The 15,549-nt window shown below is 35.1% G+C and overlaps 1 protein-coding gene across 1 annotated transcript in view; it reads left to right on the top strand.

Annotated features, from left to right (window-relative positions):
* LOC136854708 (synaptogenesis protein syg-2-like) overlaps positions 1-15,549 on the top strand; it is a 31,102-nt gene that overhangs the window by 7,485 nt on the left and 8,068 nt on the right. Inside the window, exons 2-5 of the mRNA XM_067131293.1 lie at positions 2,318-3,459; positions 10,120-10,258; positions 13,628-13,830; positions 14,292-14,378. Coding sequence (XP_066987394.1) covers positions 3,432-3,459; positions 10,120-10,258; positions 13,628-13,830; positions 14,292-14,378 — 457 coding nt within the window. The 5' untranslated portion in view covers positions 2,318-3,431. The remainder of the gene's footprint in view (positions 1-2,317; positions 3,460-10,119; positions 10,259-13,627; positions 13,831-14,291; positions 14,379-15,549) is intronic.

The following is a 15,549-nucleotide window of genomic DNA, read 5'->3' on the forward strand; positions in this document are numbered from 1 at the left end:
AAATTCAGAAAATACATAAAACCCCTTTATATTCTTTACTGTATGTATATATATATATATATATATATATATATATATATATGTATATATATATATATATATATATATATATATATATATATATATTATATATATATATATATAAAATCATTGATCTTCAGCACTGATTATTCAATTCTAATTTCCTCCGAGTGCCTTCCTCCTACCTTCAGGTATCAAGAATTTAATCCCTAAAATAAGTTCGAGACTTTGAAAACTTTATAAACGGCAGTTCGTCTGTTCGGATGTGTCCCAGGGGAAGGGGGGCGGGGGAAGCCACCCTGGGTCTTAGGATACTGAAGTGAGATACTTGATTAAATTTACGATTGCTGATTGGCTACACGTGACTACTACTTGTGAGAGCTCTCTCTCTCTCTCTCTCTCTCTCTCTCTCTCTCTTGCTTATCTGGTCCTGGTAGTCTTTCACGCAAAAGACTTTCTCTCTCTCTCTCTCTCTCTCTCTCTCTCTCTCTCTCTCTCTCTCTCTCTCTCTCTCTCTCTTATCTGGTCCTGGTAGTCCTTCACCCAAAAGGTTCTCCTTAAGTCACAAAATCTCTCTCTCTCTCTCTCTCTCTCTCTCTCTCTCTCTCTCTCTCTCTCTCTCTCTCTCTCTGTTTCCTCAACCAAAGGGCATACCGAATGAAGACGGAGAGAGTTTTCTCAAAAGGCTTTAATTGTTAAGAATGCTTGATTTCCAAACAGGAATATTCATGCGTACACTTTGGAAAGGAGAAGTGTAGCTGGAGGTACAAGAGTTCATTACCTGGTTGCAGCTAAAGTGAAAATAAAAGGTATTTTTTGGGGTAGAGAACGTGGGTGGTTAAGGTAAACAGTGATCCATTAAAGCTTGTCTTCACAAGTTGGTGCATGGGATGGGAAGGAGAAATGTGGCTGGAGGTATATGTGTTCATTAAGTGATTGAGCTAAAATGGGTTATAGAGGAAAGGAAGGTTATATATATTCATTGTGTTTATATATATATATATATATATATATATATATATATATATATATATATATATATATATCGTGTATATAAATATATATATAAATATATTTATATATACATGTATATATATAAAATATACATACACACATATACATACATATACATATACACTATACCTCTCTTATCGTTCTTGCTAACCCATTATTTATCTACACACACTATACAATTTAGGCGAATCGACCTCTGTTAGTCGACAGTAAAATCCAAAGGTCGATAAATTCCATGTGGGGTCAAAATGGGTCAATACACAGCTCGGGTCAATTGATCATTTCGGATCAAAAGATGAATATTTTTTATATAAGAAAGGGAAAATAGTCTAATAATACAGTCTGATATAAGTGATGGATTCTAGTCTAGATTTAAATATAAAATAATATTAAACTCTTTAGTTATTATGATATTATATTCAATACCAAATTACATTTGATTAAGTTATGATATCATCTCATTGATTTCAATGACAAGACAATGACGCACCGATGAAGTGACTTGGAATTTAATTACCCACTCACTTAACCTCTCTCTCTCTCTCTCTCTCTCTCTCTCTCTCTCTCTCTCTCTCTCTCTCTCTCTCTCTCTCTCTCTCTCTCTCTCTAAAGAGTAATTGTCACTGATATCACTTTATTCTGTACGTGACTCGGAGTCCACTAGAGGTCAAGATTCCACGAAAGGGGTCGATGGTCTAAATAGTGTTTGGACCACAAGTGTGAGAGAGAGAGAGAGAGAGAGAGAGAGAGAGAAAAAGAGAGAGTGGGGAGACAGAGAGAAAGGCGAGTTTCTCTATCTATATTTATTGGAAGGTGTTAAAATCTACCAAAAATCTTACTTATGACATAATAGTTCTAACAGCATTTAGTATTTTGTCCACTTGTAGTAGAAGGAATGAATATTGTTACAGTTTCTTCATGGGCTGAGAGAGAGAGAGAGAGAGAGAGGCTGAGAGAGAGAGAGACAGAGAGAGAGAGAGAGAATATAAAAATGCAGTGCCACTTATTCCAGGGCGAAGTTCAGTGACACTCAACAACGGTGAGAATTTTAACTCGGCGTCATAAAATTCACTAATGAACAGTAATTAGGAGCAAGTGGGTTACAGAATAGACCTCCTGATCGACGGAGCGTAATTAAAAACGGGGTGGTCATTAACCAGTCGTCTTTAGATCCTTATTTCGCCCAATTATTGCGAAGTGTATCTAAAAAGGCTATTAATCATTCTCCCTTGATCATGTGAGATTGGTGGAATTGACGCTTTGTGATGTCCTTGCGTTTCAGGTAAATGGACTGTGTTTGATTACTTAGTAAGACTGCAGTAAAATCAGGAGCAATAAAATGAATAATTAAAGACAGTGAATAGTAAACTGGATAAGTAAAGACGTTAAGAAAAGAGGATGAAGGAACAGTCGTGAAAGTGTGTGAGCAGAATGAGGAAATGAGCTATTTTTGGATTATGAAGTAGAAGAATTAAGTGAATAATAATCTACCTCTGGAATATGACAGTGATGATCAGTGTCGACAAACTCTGTGACAGGACACTCTCCTCGGAGGGAATGACAGAGCAGCCCCTCGAGGAGGCCAAGAGACACAGAGGCCACAGGAAGAAGAGGAAAAAGGAAGGAGACGACCTTAGGCCTAAAGTAACCCATTCCCAGAATCCAGGCCTCCGGCAGAAGTCGGCGGATACTGGTATAGTCCCACCAATTCCAGCACCGACTTTGAAGGCCACTCCTCCTTTCCAGAGGATATTCCATAGGTCTGAAGAAACCCAGTTCCAGAATCCAGGCCACCCCCAGAAATCCAGGCCCACTGGTGGACTTAGACCAATTCCAGCACCGACCTTGAAGGCCACAAGTCCTTTCCAGGGGATATTCCATAGGCCTGGAGAAACGCAGTTCCAGAATCCAGGCCTCCAGCAGAATTCGAGGGGTACTAGTGGAGTTCCACCAATTCCAGCACCGACTCTGATGGCCACCAGTCCTTTCCGGAGGATATTCCATAGGCCTGGAGAAACCCAGTTCCAGAATCCAGGCCTCCATCAGAAGTCGAGGGATACTAGTGGAGTTCCACCAATTCCAGCACTGACTCTGAGGGCCACCAGTCCTTTCCGGAGGATATTCCATAGGCCTGAAGAAACCCAGTTCCAGAATCCAGGCCTCCATCAGAAGAAGTCAAGGGACACTGCTATAGTCCCACCAATTCCAGCACGGACCTCGAAGGCCCCACCACCCGTCCTTTCCAGCACAAGACAACCCAGACCCTCCCTAAGTTCCTGAATCTTGTCCCACCCCTCTCCACCCTCCTCCCTAACCCTCTCCCGCCCCCCTCTCGCTCCCCCAGCCGCCTCCTCCCCCTCCTGCTGTTTTTCCTCCTTCATAATCACGTGGGCTTAATGACTGGAGCCGTCGGCGAAGTCTCAGGTGAGTCGGATCCTTCTCTGCTGATTAATTACTCTTGTTCTCTCCCTCAGGTAACTCGTTAGGCTAATAAGAGCCCGGAAAGTTATTATGCATGTATCTGCTTTTTTTTTTTTTTTTTATTAGAGCTTTGGCTTTGTAGGGATTGTTTCCGAGGTTTTTGTATTGACTTAGGGTTATTGGGTGGTTTTTATTTTTTTTGGGGGGAGATGAGGTTGCTAGACTCACTCACACACATATATATATGTTGGGTTTTGATAGTTGTGAATATATATATATATATATATATATATATATATATATATATATGTATATATATATATATATCATTTCCATTTTGCCTTTATTCTCTCTCTCTCTCTCTCTCTCTCTCTCTCTCTCTCTCTCTCTCTCTCTCTCTCTCTATCTATATGTGTATATATATATATATAATATATATATATATATATATATATATATATATATATATATAGAGAAGAGAAGAGAGAGAGAGAAGAGAAGAGAGAGAGAGGGAGTGGAGAGAGAGATAAAATCAAAGCCAATATGGCTCTATAACGTAGGGTGAAATAGCCAGGAAAATCGATTCGGCTCGTTCAAATGAGGCCGTTTCAGTGACTAAAACTTTCCAGAAATGGGTCCAGCTGATTTCCATAGAGAGCGCTTAGAGACACTCTCTCAAAGTTTGGTGGGTCTATGGAAAAAGTCTCGGGTAATATATATATATATATTCCTTGAGCTGAGATATTTGCAGTGTTTCATGGAAAACTTTAGATCTGAAATGAAAGGTCAAAAAAAAAAAAATAGCAAAGTTTGGGTGTAACTTTTGTGTGTGACTGTACACCGTTTATTATTTTTATGTGGGAATGTAAGTTTCATTAGGAATTATCATATAATTTTTTTTATTTAAAACTAGGTGGATTAGACGACACACACACACATATATATATATAATTATATATACATACGCACACATTATATATATATATATATATATATATATATATATATATATATATATTATATTTAAAAATTATATATACATACATATATATATATAAATATATATATATATATATATATATATATATAATTATATACATATCGACATTAATTCCATACATCGCATTACAATCAAAAATAACCGCTGGACATTATATATGTTTGTGGTCGCTTATGCTAATTACTTTTCTCTCTCTAAGTATATCAAGCGTGTCAGGTAACGTACGCTTATTAAATATCTCAACAGAGACCCATTAAATAATTCGAAGTGCGAGGGGGGCTGGGACCCCTAATTGCATTACCAAAATACTATTTAATACTATTTAACATAATGACAATTCACATTAATAGTTCTATTTCTGATCCTGATGCTTTTCGGGTCAGAATTTCCGTGGTACCCAGGGGAAATTTTTTGGGGGGGTAGAATTTTCAGGGTGGGCCTAAACCTTTTTGGCAGAACCTTTACAGGCCTGGATTTGCCAGGCTTATGTGCGATGGATTATATATTGCGAATTCAAAAGCTTAATCGGGTTGCAAGTGAAAGGAATATATTGGAGGAGGTTTTTCGGAATATTTTTTTATCGTTATTATTCTGTGTTTTATGCAAGACTAGTAAACTGAATCATATGTATGTATATATATATATATATATATATATATATATATATATATATATATATATATATATATATATATATATATATATATATACATACATACATATATATTTATATATATATGTATATATGTATGCGTGTGTCTATGCATTCATACATACATACATAAAGTATATTCATTTATGTATTTATACGAAAAACTGGAAATAGAGCATCAAAGAAATCCATCCCGAGATAAACGTATCAACCACAAAAAAGGCAAAAAAAAAACAAACTAAACCCCTTAAAAAAACCTCAAAACCAAACTAAAACCTAAAAAAAAAACTAAAACGCCCCTTGAAACGTGCATTCTGAAAACACCAGAAACCCCGAATTCACAGAGGGAGGAACCATAAAATACGCCTAATGGAGCCTCAGTCACCTTCACCCCCAAATATAGGTCCATAATCGTTTCGATTTTGGGTCAAACACGTCCACGGCGAGACTTACTGTCTTCCCGGATGCAAATCTGACCCCGTTTTCATACTCATTCGCCGAATATTCACAAACGGATCTGTGGCTTCGAGGTAAAATGAGGTAAAAAGAGGTAAAAAAGAGGTAAGAGAGGTAATAGACCTCGTCTCATGTTGTGGTGTTCGCCTAGGTGAGAAGTTAGTGCCATCAGTAAACCTCACGTGATTCACTGTAGGCATGACTTTTAAGGTTCTTTGTGGAGTGGTACATCTCTCAAACCTTTTTATTCTTCTGTTACATCTTTCCAATCTTTTTACTCTCCCGTTACACCTTTCCAATCTTTTTACCCTCCCGTTACACCTTTCAAACCTTTTAACTCTCCTGTTACACCTTTCAAACCTTTTTTACTCACCTGTTACACCTTTCAAACCTTTTTTACTCTCCTGTTACACCTTTCACACCTTTTTACTCTCCTGTTGCACCTTTCAAACCTTTTTACTCTCCTGTTACACCTTCCAAATCTTTTTACTATCCTGTTACACCTTTCAAACCTTTTACTCTCCTGTTACACCTTTCAAACCTTTTTTACTCTCCTGTTACACCTTTCAAACCTTTTTACTGTGCAGTCCTGTTACACCTTTCAAACCTTTTTACAGTCCTGTTACACCTTTCAAACCTTTTAACTCTCCTGTTACGCCTTCAAACCTTTTTACTCTCCTGTTATGCCTTTCAAACCTTTTTACTCTCCTGTTACACCTTTCAATAAATCTTTTTTTTTGCTCTAAATTTCCGTTTCAGGCAGAATGACCTCATCATCACAGATCCCAGTGCTTGCTTGGGCCTTTGGCCTAAATTCTATATTCTATTCTATTCTATAGCCAGAGTTTCATGAACCAAATCAGCCTTCGTCAGTTCACAACATTGCAATCGGCAGCGTCGAATATATTTATTGGAAAATCACAAAAAACGACGAATGAATCCACCGCAGACGAATCAGATAACGGCTGAATAGAGCCTAACTCAACGGGACTTTTTTCAGAGACCACTAAACTTTGTAGGTCTTGAAGAAGCGCTCTCTACGGAAATCAGTCGTGTCATTATTGGGCGAAGTCGTCTCTGAAAGGACCTGATTTTTTTTATTCTTTTTTTTTGAAACAGGTTGGACTGAGTTGAGTATTTCTTGACTCGCTAGGTTTGCTTGTGTGTGTATATATATATATATATATATATATATATATATATATATATATATATATATATATATATATATATATATATATATATACATACATACATACATACATACATATATACATACTTACATATACACACACCCATGCCTACTTTTGCATTCAAATCACACAGCAAACCTAGCCTTTATTTTATTTATTCCCCAACAAAACCATCCAGCTTCTTTGATATTCTCCCTGTACCTCGGAAATAACACATTTACATAAATTGAATCACACCACACCACACGTTCCTTCGAGAGAGAAAACATTCGATCTTTCTGAATGTTTGATCCTTCATTCTTTAGTGGAGGAATGTTTGAACCTTCATCCTTTAGTGGGGGAATGTTTGATCCTTCATTCTTTAGTGGGAGAATGTTTGAATTTTCACGTTTCTCTATATCTTCATTTTTCATTTTTTTGTATTGTTTCTCTGTTCCATCTTGCTCCTTTTTGTAATGTTTCTCTCTATCTTCTTGTTCCGTTTTGTCATGTTTCTCAGTTTTTTCTCATTCCTTTCCGTCACGTTTTTCTGTATCGTCCTGTTCCTTTTTATCACGTTTCTCTGTCTCTTCCCCATCTCCCACCATCATCCAGGTTTTCCCTCCTTCCTTCAACTCGAGAGACTTACGTCAGTCACTGTCTATAGTTGGATTTCATAGCTCCAACCGAGAATCCACACTAAAACTCGTTTTAAGTGTAAAGAGACACTTCGGTTTGGACAAAGTGTCCACAGTTTTTGAAAGCTCTGTGAAGATCAGTTGTTCCTTTTTTTGTTGGGGAAGAGGGGACTTTTGGGGGCGCTTGTTACTTTTTTCGTAACTTCCTACTTCCTGTCCTGACAAGCTTTGGAATCTATTCACAACTGTTTTTGTCTATTTTATTTAAAATTGTTTGTTGTCAATTTATTTTAAAGTGTTTTTTTCCAATATGTTTTATTTTCTATTTTCCCAATATTTTACTAAATTTTTAATTAATTGTAATTCCCCTTCGGCGATATTCCCGAAGTAGAGTGAATTAAATATTAAACGACATTTGTAGCTTAATATTTGCGTATATGAAATATTGGGGATGTGATACAAACTATATAAATAATATATATATATATATATATATATATATATATATATATATATATATATATATATTATGTATATATACATATATATAATTGTATTCATATTCTTTGGATCAATCTATAACCCTTAAGATGATTGAGAATATACAAACATATACCATTAATACATTTATCAACAGCATTTCAGAGCATCAGTCAAAATAATGATAAAAAAAAGAAAGAGAATGATTAAAATAAACGAAAGAAAAAGAATGATAAAAAAGAAGGATAAAAAAAGAAAGAGTGGTCTTGTTATACTTTCCACACATCAAAAAACTCTCTGTTGACTTTGTTCAGGTAATGAAAAATTCATTTTTTTTTTTTTTTTGCCTTCCGCTCAAATACTCGCGAATGAAGGATCGCTCTTCGTAAATTGATCAGGAACAAATAAAGCAATTAATTAACTTTCGGGGAGTTTGCACAACGCAAAAAAAGATAAGAAATAAAAGAAAAAAGATGAAATAGAAGGAGAAAGTAAATAGGAAATAACAGAATATGATCGGATTGTGATCGGATTGTGATTCCATCGACAGGTAATTTCGTACGTAAATTGTTCAGGAATAAATGAAGTAAGCGATTAAAGGAAAATAAAAGGAAATGTATAAAAAAATTAAAAAAATAAAGTAATAAAAAAAAATAAAATAAAAAATAAAAAATAAAAAAATAAGAATAAAATAAAAACAAAAACTAAAATAAAAATAAAGAAATAAAAAAAAAATAAAATAAAAAGATAAAATAAAAGAAAAATAAAAAAGAAAAACAAAAAAAAAATAAAAATAAAAATAAAAAATTAAAAAATCAAATAAAAAATCAAAGAAAAAATAGAAAATAAAAAACAAAGGGCAAAAATTAAAAACGAAATAACAGACTGAGACCGGCCTGTGAATCCATCCCCTGATTATTTCTGCAGGACTGGCGAATCGATTACCAATGCGTTATTCCAGATATATACCTGATTTGCATAATGGTGGAATAAGGGTTTTTTTTTTTAATTGTAAACAGGAATCTTCATTAGAGGAGTAATGATACTTCGTTAGATGCTCTCTCTCTCTCTCTCTCTCTCTCTCTCTCTCTCTCTCTCTCTCTCTCTCTCTCTCTGTTTTGTTTGTTTCTTTTTAACAAACTCTGTTTGATGTTTGTATGTTTATATTAAAGAGAAGCGTTTGACTTTAAAATGAGTTCTTAGCAAACAATTTTTTGGTATTAAAAATGTCATTTAGTGAATTCTTTGCAAGCAGTTTTTTTATACTGAAAATAATGGGTTTAATTCTTATGAATTCTTAGCAAACAATTTTTTATTAAAATTATTATATTAAAAATATACATTTAATGAATTCTTAGCAAACATTTTTTTATATTGAAAATATGCATTCAGTAATAATAATAATAATAATAATAATAATAATAATAATAATAATAATAATAATAATAATAATAATAATAAACTGTATCTTGATTTCGTATTAAAAAATTCTAAATATGTAAACTAAAAAAATTCTTGCTAAGCCAAAAAAAAAGTCAAAACCAGATATCAATAAAAAATTTAAAAAACAAAAATTCGAAAAGAAGACGAAAAAATAAATTCACTCGTCAAAAAAACAAACAAATAAATAATTAAAAAACAAAAAAAAGACAAACAAATAAGTAATTAGAAATCAAGTCCACATCTTGAATCTTACGAGATATTAATCTGTTTCCAACATCGGATATAAAGAGAGAGAGAGAGAGAGAGAGAGAGAGAGAGAGAGAGAGAGAGAGAGAGAGAGAGAGAGAGAGAAAATAAGAATCATCATTCCGGTGATATGCGACCGATTCTTTTATCTACCGTCGCAATCATGTTTGGGGGCGTGGGGTGGGGGGGCCGGTTAGAGACAGAAAGATTGTCTTAGGAACCAACATTGATTCTTCATCATCATATTTGCTCCGGTGGTGGGCTGAATCGAAGGCAAATATTGAGAGATGGAGTCTGCTGGAAGAGAAGAAATGGGTCATTATTATTATTATTATTATTATTATTATTATTATTATTATTATTATTATTATTATACAAAGTTGGGAAAGTTCATTATAATTAGCTACAGTTTAATGGACCAAACTAAGCGGTATTTTCACACGAGCAAAATTATGCATCATTATACATTATCATTATACATCATTATGCATTGTCATTATACATCATTATACACTAATATTATACATCATTATACATTTTCATTATATTATACGTCATTATATTTTTTTTTTGCAGGAAGCGATAACGAAATATCAGTAGTGGAAGTGGTGTCGGGCTTCAACGCCTCTCTCCCGTGCACGATTCGAATCCCGGCAAACGACGCCCCCCTCCTGACACTCTGGTACCAGGAGGAGAACGAAACACCCATATACAGGTAACTGCGTTGACCTAAATTCTGTATTCAATTCTATTCTATTCTACCATTTTTTAGTAAGAATGTCCAGCTAAAATTGTGGAGATATATACCAGGAGTTTGGTGTAGCCTGAAATCCAGACTGAATCTGTCATGAAAGACCACAATTCCACAGAAACTGGAATTGACACGGCAGGATTTAACCCTCTATGAGACAGCAGAGTCCATTCCAGTTCTTCCTCAGAAGCCCAGCTAATCTTAGGGACTGAGATAGACCACCACAGACCTCAGGTCTTATCCCAGGGACCAGAACAGACCACAGACCACCTCAGACCTCGGGTCTTATCCCAGGGACCAGAACAGACCACAGGCCACCAGAGCAACCAGCTCTTATCCCGCTTAAGATAATGGAGAAGCCGTTTCAATGTATCTGCTTCAGAAGCAACGAACTAGCATGCGAGATCTGCTCCTAATTGCAAATTGCCTTCTGCAAGCACCGATACGTTGCTTGCAAACGACGGTGGGTCAGTCAGCGAGAAAGGGAGAGCGGGAAAAAGGGGAATAAAAAAAGTGGAACCACGGAATGACGGGAAAGGAAAATAGATGGTAGGAGTGATAAAAAAAAATATAGCAAATATGATTCAAGAGGAAAGTAAAGAAACAGATAAAAGTGGTAATAAAGAACAGAGGAAGAGCGAATGATAATAGGGAATGGATAATTCCATGCTTTCAGCTTCGTGTTTGTAATCGGGAGAGTATATCAGAGAGAGAGAGAGAGAGAGAGAGAGAGAGAGAGTGCATTACATCTCTTACATGTGGATCATTCATTGTGTTTGTCTTTCATTATACTTCTGAGAGAGAGAGAGAGAGAGAGAGAGAGAGAGAGAGAGAGAGAGAGAGAGAGGAGTGTTCTAACATACGTATGGATCATTCATTGGGTTTATCCGCTTTATTTCGAGAGAGAGAGAGAGAGAGAGAGAGAGAGAGAGAGAGAGAGAGAGAGAGAGAGAGAGCCCATCCCTCATTCTGTGTCCAGTGATAAAAAATAATCCATTATATACTTGACAATTTATTCTATTACTCACTTACAAAGATGAAAAATGTGCTAGGTGAAGAATCCTGTCAATAAACCACAAAGCCCCCCTTAATATAGAATTCCCTTTATCTTGGGAATAAATAAACCCAAAGAGAATTATGGAAAGATAAACCAATATGGTTTAAAGAGATCCACTTAATATGATTAATACCTTTCTGGGTACCTGTTATTCCCGAGATTAAAGAGAATTCTGTATGAATGGGTATTAGCGGTTTGGTAATTTGAAAGTATAGTGAATTCATGTGTGAGTTGTGTGTATATATGTATATGTATATATATATATATATATATATATATATATATATATATATATATATATATATATATATATATACACACACACACACAATACACAATCCACATCAGGTATTCATCAAGGGATGGAAATTTGAAATCTCTGATTTTCTGTCCTCACACCAAATTCAGACAAGCGTCGAACGCCCGTAATGCGTAATTAAAAGATCATCCCATTACATTATCATAAAAAATAGTAAAACAAAACCTATCAGTTAATAACATCATCCAAATAAAAAAAAATTTAAAAATATGTCCTTTTGCACGGAACACACACAACAGTAATTCAGTTTTGATGCGATTTCGTACTGATCACAGGATGAAATAATTGCGTTGGTATTAAAACGTGTCTGACCTGTTTTCACATTTCAGGTAAACTGCGTATTTATTCGCCTCGATCTAGTAGGCATTAAAGAGACGCTGCTTTATTAAGTTATCTAGGAAAGGGGTTATCTAGGGAAATGGAAATCTAGGTTATCTAGGAATTTGGAGAGCGTCACTTGATAATTTTGATCAGTGTGGGAGGATTGACACATTTAATTAGATTCCATAACATATAGATATGTAAGTTATCTTTTGAAAGTTCTCTCTCTCTCTCTCTCTCTCTCTCTCTCTCTCTCTCTCTCTCTCTCTCTCTCTCTCTCTCTCTCTCTCTCTCTCTATTGGAAAAAGTTATATTATTAAAGTGTAAGCAATCCAGACCACTTTCGCAACCTACACCCGCCCTGGTTCGTGAGAGCCAGGAGCGATATTGAAGCCGTCAGGGAGAGAGATTGATAGATGGAATGTTTCCTGTCATCTTTCAGGATGTGCGTTTTGGTGGGGGACGCACACACACACATACGTACATGTATGTATGTATGTATATGTATGTATGTATGTATGTATGTATATATATATATATATATATATATATATATATATATATATTGTATATGCATATACATATGTATATACATGCACATATACATATGTGTGTGTGTGTTTGTTTGTGTAAAAAACAGTATATGCTTGGCTTTTACGTGTAAAATGAATTACACCAATCCACTAGCAAAACTCAGACTGTGTTCATTCCCCAACAAATCAATTGTCACGTGACACTCTCCTCCTTCATCCATTCAAATTCCCAGATAACCTAGATTTCCATTTCCCTAGACAACCTCCTTTCCTAGATAACTTATAAAAGCAGCAGCGTCTCTTTAATTCCTACTAGATCGAGGCGAATAGATACATGGTCTCCCTGAAACAGGTCAAACAAGTTTCAATACCAATGCAATTATCTCATCCTGTGATCAATATGTAATGGCATTAAACTGAATTACTGTTTTGTGTGTTCCGTGCAAAAGGACGGTTTTATTATTTTTTTTTTTTTGGATGATGTTATTACTGATATATTTATATTATTATTTTTATGATAATGTAATGGGATGGTGTTTTGATCACGCATTGCAAGCGTTCGATTGGTGTGGGGATAGAGAATCCACATATTTAGATTATTCATCGTTGGTTGGATAAGCAGTGCGTATTGCGTATGTATGTATATATATATATATATATATATATATATATATATATATATATATATATATATATATATATATATAGAGAGAGAGAGAGAGAGAGAGAGAGAGAGAGAGAGAGAGAGAGAGAGAGAGAGAGAGAGAGAGAGAGAGAGAGATGTCTCAAATGAATTACTAATACCTATGTATCTCAGACAGTCAGTTATCAATAGATTTTTTAAGAAGTTTAAGAATTACCTACAAGTATTTAATCTCATCAATAAAATCATTCAGGTTTTATCAAACAAAAAATTGAAAAAAACTATAAAATACTAAAATTTAGATAACAAACATTCAGAGATTATAAGTTTAAGAATTATCTACAGGTATTAAATCTCATCAATAAATCATTCAGGTTTTATAAAACAAAACATTTTAAAAAGTATAAAAAAACTAAAACTCAATAACAAATATACCTTCCTATTTCTCTTTATATACCAGCTACGACCAAAGGACGGGCGTCAGCGGAACCTCGTGGGCGGACCCGCGTGTTTTCGGCGGCCGAGCCCACTACTTGGCCCACCTGAGCCCACCTGTCATGCTGATTATGAGGGTCAACATCAGAGATGCGAGGCTGTACCGTTGCAGGATCGACTTCCACAATTCCAATTCAAGGGTGACTTGGGTCAGACTCAAGGTCATAGGTAGGTCAAGGATGAGGAGGTCATCTTTCAAGGGTCATAATATGTTGTTTCTGTTAGTTGACTATCGTCTCTCTCTCTCTCTCTCTCTCTCTCTCTCTCTCTCTCTTATATATATATATATATATATATATATATATATATATATATATATATATATATATACATATATATATATATATATATATATATATATATATATATTATATGTAAATATGTATCTATATTGATTCAATTTAATTGCATCCTTTATTCAGCTATAAGCATTAGATTAGATAAAATTTTACTTATACATATCATTACAAAAGATCTTTACAGAGAATATTGCTTTTAAAAAAATCGTACCATTATGTAATATAATTTCACATCTTTTAAATACTCCTTTTCAAAATCTTAATGCATATACACACACATATATACATATATATACTTCTAACATATTTATTTTTTATTTTACTCCACAGTTCCACCTGAAAGAGTTGAAATCACTCCCCAGATCTCTCCGGTTAGATTAGGTCAGCGTGATGACGTTGTCTGCACTGCGATAGGAGGTGAGGAATCTGTTCTCCCTCAAGGAGTTACCCTTGTTCTTCCTGTATTTCCATCCTAATATTCTCTTAGATAATATACCAAGATGCTTTTCTAATGCTACCTAATTTAACTAAACACTAACCTAACCTTACCTAACCTAACCTAACTAACCTAGGAACTATATCTTACCTTAGGAGGTGAGGAAACCTGTTCTTCCGCAAGGAGTTACCCTTGTTCTTCCTGTATTTTCCTTCCTAATATTCTCTTAGATAATATACCAAGATACTATTCTAATACTACCTAACTAACCAAACACTAACCTAACCTTACCTAACCTAACCTAGGGAGCTATATCTTATACCTTACATGGGTAGGGGAAGGGGCAGGTGGTTGAGGAGGGATTTGGGTAAGGGGTAGACACCCCAAACTCTCAAGGCAACGAAATAATATAGATAAAATACCAAGATGTTGCCTAAATACTGCTTAGTGTAGCCCACATTTCTAACCTAACCTTACCTAACCCAACCTAGGGAGCTGTATCTTACCTTACATGGGTAGGGGAAGAGGTAAGTGGTTGAGGGCGGGATTTAGGTAAGGGGTAGGCACCCCCAGACTCAACCTCAACTGTAAGGGGGTGGGAGGGGTGGGGTTGAGGATGGCATTTGGGTAAAATCCCAAGTCATTTTGCTCATTCCATCAATATCTCTGTGTTCCTCTCATTCCTCTCGTGTTCTCCTGTAGTTTATCACTTTTTAGTAAAATCTTATGATAAATTTCACTCGAATATTTCTTATTTAATGAGCGACGGCATTACCAGGATAATCTGACCCATAATTCTGTTTCCTTTTTGGGCAAAATCACTGACCATACCTAATCCCTTTTCTCCAGATTAATATATTCCCTCAGTCAGTGAACTTTTGCTGTCCAGAAACCTGATTCATGCATCTAAACTTTAAATTTTAGTTTTGCTATAAATCTGAAATCTATTTTATTGATCAGTTTATTTATTTTCTTGAGCTGGCGGTAAATATCAATAACCGATATCATTGTAACCAATCATGTGTGAAGTATGTGAGCTTTGGCCAATCATGATGAACTTGGCGATATCAGCTGGGTATATTTAATACTTTGATTTAATACTTCTCTGTAGTTTAGGAATAATTGCAAATAAGCACACATGCAAGTGTATAC

This window comes from Macrobrachium rosenbergii, chromosome 30 (genome assembly GCF_040412425.1).
Source record: "Macrobrachium rosenbergii isolate ZJJX-2024 chromosome 30, ASM4041242v1, whole genome shotgun sequence".
Classification (NCBI taxonomy): Eukaryota; Metazoa; Arthropoda; class Malacostraca; order Decapoda; family Palaemonidae; genus Macrobrachium; species Macrobrachium rosenbergii.